We start from the raw sequence: 3,640 nt of genomic DNA on the forward strand, positions 1-3,640 counted from the left end.
GCATATAAGTGATGCATTGCAACAGAAGGATGTTGGATGACCCCAGGTGATTCTGATACAGGCTCATAGAATGGCCTGGTGTGTTGAGGAAACTGAGGCAGGAAATTGCGGAAAGGGTTTACAATTTTTGTTCCGTTTTCTGTATGTTCCGAGTGATTAAGTAAATAGCAATAGTGTGTTAGAATCCTGTGCAAAGTGTCTCCATATTGTAATCTACACGTATTACATGGCCCCTGGAAGAGGTAAACACCTCTGGGTATATTTCTGGGAGTGGACATGTTAAAGCACATTCTGAGCTTCAAAGACTTCCCAATTGACATGTTAGATGAGCCCCCACTTGTAACGCCGACAGGCTGAAGTTGTCAGCAGGCAGGATTGAACCTTGGACATTTGAACCTTAGTGCATGAGCCTTGACTGTGTGAACATGTGATAATGCCTCTTAAGCCAGAGTTGTAGCAGACTCCTCAATCTCTAAATGGTTCAGGTGCCAGTAGAGGGTGACAGAGCACCACACCAGCCAGGCAAGGGTTGCATACTTCCCCTCGCTGAGGAAGCCCAAGCCAAGCTTCAGAGACTTCCCAGCTGATATCCCAGCTAGGGTGACCAGACAGCAAGAAGAATTCAGAAGAATTCCATAGTTTTCGTGGGCAGTAACTGACTGACGCATTCCACCCAATGGGGAAATGCGTTTTAGAGGTGACAAAGAGAAACTTTGATAATTCTAATACAGAATGCCCCATTCCTGCTCTCATTATTCACATGTAATTGGTGTGTGTTAAGGGGTGCATGCACTCTTGCTTAGTGGTGGAAAGGGCACCAATCTAGCCTCTTCCAATACAACTGTCTACTACACCAAACATCCAAATTGACAAGTTTTTTGGGGGACAAGTAACCTGGTACAAAGTAGAATAGTAAAAGGTGGCAGAATTCAGGTGTGGTGTGTGGTCTGTTTGAATGGAAAGGCTAATTATCGTTCTGCAATGATTATTTTTAAAATGGAATTCGTGCAAATTGGGACACTGGGTTCATCAATGTATTGAAGCATGTTCCCAGCTGGAAGCACTAACATGAGCGGGATGGCTCACCTACTTTAAGTTAGTCTCATGCATAAGTACTCTCTGGAATTGGGGTTTTCAGGCTGAACAATTACAGGGGTTTTTTTATTCTCCTTTTCTTTCTTTTTGGTTCAATCGGTATTTTATTCAAATCATTACTGGTATAGGTTGCCATTTTATATAAAATAATTATTTATTGGTAAGTAACAAATATCTATGATAAATACATAAATAAGAACAATAAATAAATAATAATTTGACATAAATGCCCTGTTACAAATATCGTAAACGGATCTGAAAATATTTTCAGTAGATATAGTAACGACATCTTTTAAAATTCCACTGCATCAGATTTTAAATCATTTAAAAATTATTACTTGATTTCGGTTAGTACTTCTAAAAATGTTGATATTTAAATTTCTAAACTTCTTTGTGAGTTTGTCCGACATTTGAAAACCCCATAATTCCACATGGATTCTCCTGCTAGCAGAGAGGCTGAACTGCTTGTCTTTTATGAAAGAATTGGTATCTCTTCACGTTCATCCTGGGAAACTGTTGGTCCTTTCTTCCTGGTCAGAGAGTCCCATGTTCATATTTTTTATAAATGTCTCTAGGAAACTTCTCAACCTGTGGTATAGGATGAGGACAGATTAATAAATAGCCACCATGCTCATAATAGAAACATACTACATGTATAGAAGTCAGAGTACTTTGGGGGTATCATTATTTGATGACCAAAGTACTGGTGAGGTGGCTAAGGATTCCAAACATACGTACTTTGTTGCATGGTCTGCCAATTATTCAATACATAACATCACCTGATATGAGAGAGATTATGAAGAATCGCAAACCTAAATGACAGTAGAAACACAGAAAAATAATGACAGGTTTCAGAGTAACAGGCATGTTAGTCTGTATTTGGAAAAAGAAAACGAGTACTTGTGGCACCTTAGAGACTAACCAATTTATTTGAGCATAAGCTTTCTTGAGCTACAGCTCACTTCATCGGATGCATCCGATGAAGTGAGCTGTAGCTCACGAAAGCTTATGCTCAAATAAATTGGTTAGTCTCTAAGATGCCACAAGTACCCCTTTTCTTTTTACAGAAAAATAAATCCATGTAATTGCAAATCATTTCCAGGACAGGACAGGAAGAGCCTGAAGCTGCTGCCCAGGAAATCAGTTGCGATTTGGCCATTGACCCTGTAGAAGAAGGACCAGGCCCTATATAAGCAGAGTTATAAAATATCCGTTATCTCTGTTCAGCTGTATAAATTACCTTAATGTGAATTCATTTACTCCAGGGAAAAGTTTTGTACTGTACCTTAGTTACTCAGTCTTCGAGTGAGTTTGTCAACTAGCACAAAACATCTAGGTATTTCCATGCGAATGATCTCCCAGGCACACAGGCTGTATTGCTTTTCTTTCAGGAAAGCATCTATCCCCTGAAAGTATTGTTTCACACTCCGACTGGTGATCTGGAGGTTCTGACTTTCCAGGTTGGTTAATTCCTTCTCCATCTGTGCTCTCAAACATGCCTCCAGCCGCTGAATTTGCTGGTAAAGGCCATTTTGGAACCTGACTATGGAAGTGGCATCCCAGGCACTTTGGGTGAGGTTTTTGCTAAAGATGTTGAAGATCTCTTGGAGGATCTCTTGAATTACCACCTTGGCATTCTCCTTCTGGGCCACTGAAAGTTGGACAATATCCTGGGTGGGCTTGAAAGTTGCCCTTTCATTTGTGCATTGTGCGGGGAAATTTCTGCTCCTTTTCTGCAGAAGCTCTAAGCTCTCTTTGTTCACTTTGTTCTGCTGGAAGTGAAGCATGGTACAGAGCCGAGATGAGATTTCAGTGGAGAAGAGCAGTATGAGGCAAACGTGCAGCAATAACCTGGTGGTCATGATGATGTCTTTTCGCTCCTTTGCTTTGTGTGGAACCTTGAGGCTGGAGTTCGTTGAGGGTCCTACGTAGACTGCTGTGTCTTTCCTTTTTGTCTCTGAATTTAAGTATTTGGTTGGAGAATGTTTCTTTGATCATTTTCTGTTTACAAGATTTTCCTTCTTGAAGGTATCAGAATTTTTCTTTCTGTTCTTCTTGCTGATTTCTCGTTCTTTTACCACATTTCTTTCTTTCTTTCTTTCTTTTTGTGTGTGCGTGAAAGTGACCACCCCTGACATACAGGCATTTTGTCATATTTTAATTTCTGTAATTGAAGAAGGTCAGCCACAATTCCACAATGGCACAGAAAAGACCTCCAATTTGTCAGACAGTGCACTTGCCATTCATTACCTCCTTCATTTGAGAGACAGAAATAGTTTAGGAATATTTAAAGTTCACCAGGCATTGAAGAAGTAAATGTGGGAGGAACGGGTTAGGCCTCCCAAAAATATTGGCAAATCTCTACTTTAACGATTTCCTCCGTTTAGAAGGCATATTTAAAATCTAGACAGCACAAACCATCGGCATCTTCCTACAGTGAAACCATAAGAGAGAGAGTGCTCTGAGAAAATGACACCTTAACTTATTGTTATTTCCAGGTCTTAATATACACAGTGGAGCTCAGGAATAGAGGAAGCTGAAAGAT

At 40.2% G+C, this 3,640-nt stretch overlaps 1 protein-coding gene across 1 annotated transcript; it reads right to left on the reverse strand.

Annotated features, from left to right (window-relative positions):
* Positions 1-2,381: 2,381 nt before the first annotated feature.
* Positions 2,382-3,093, reverse strand: LOC142072072 (interferon epsilon-like). The gene is made up of 2 exons (XM_075128278.1): positions 3,024-3,093; positions 2,382-2,980 (listed from the first exon to the last, which is right to left on the reverse strand). Exons 1-2 carry the CDS (start codon positions 3,091-3,093, stop codon positions 2,382-2,384), a joined length of 669 nt encoding a protein of 222 aa, XP_074984379.1.
* Between the last annotated feature and the right edge of the window lie 547 nt (positions 3,094-3,640).

The sequence above is a fragment of the Caretta caretta genome, chromosome 5 (assembly GCF_965140235.1).
Source record: "Caretta caretta isolate rCarCar2 chromosome 5, rCarCar1.hap1, whole genome shotgun sequence".
NCBI classification, from domain to species: domain Eukaryota; kingdom Metazoa; phylum Chordata; order Testudines; family Cheloniidae; genus Caretta; species Caretta caretta.

Excerpts from the sequence above, each read along its gene's own strand:
- LOC142072072 (XM_075128278.1), bottom strand. The coding sequence starts at position 3,093 with ATGATCAAAGAAACATTCTCCAACCAAATACTTAAATTCAGAGACAAA. Across the intron at positions 2,981-3,023 it reads GGAAAGACACAGCAGTCTAC|CAAAGGAGCGAAAAGACATC; the intron begins GTAGGACCCTCA and ends TTCCACACAAAG.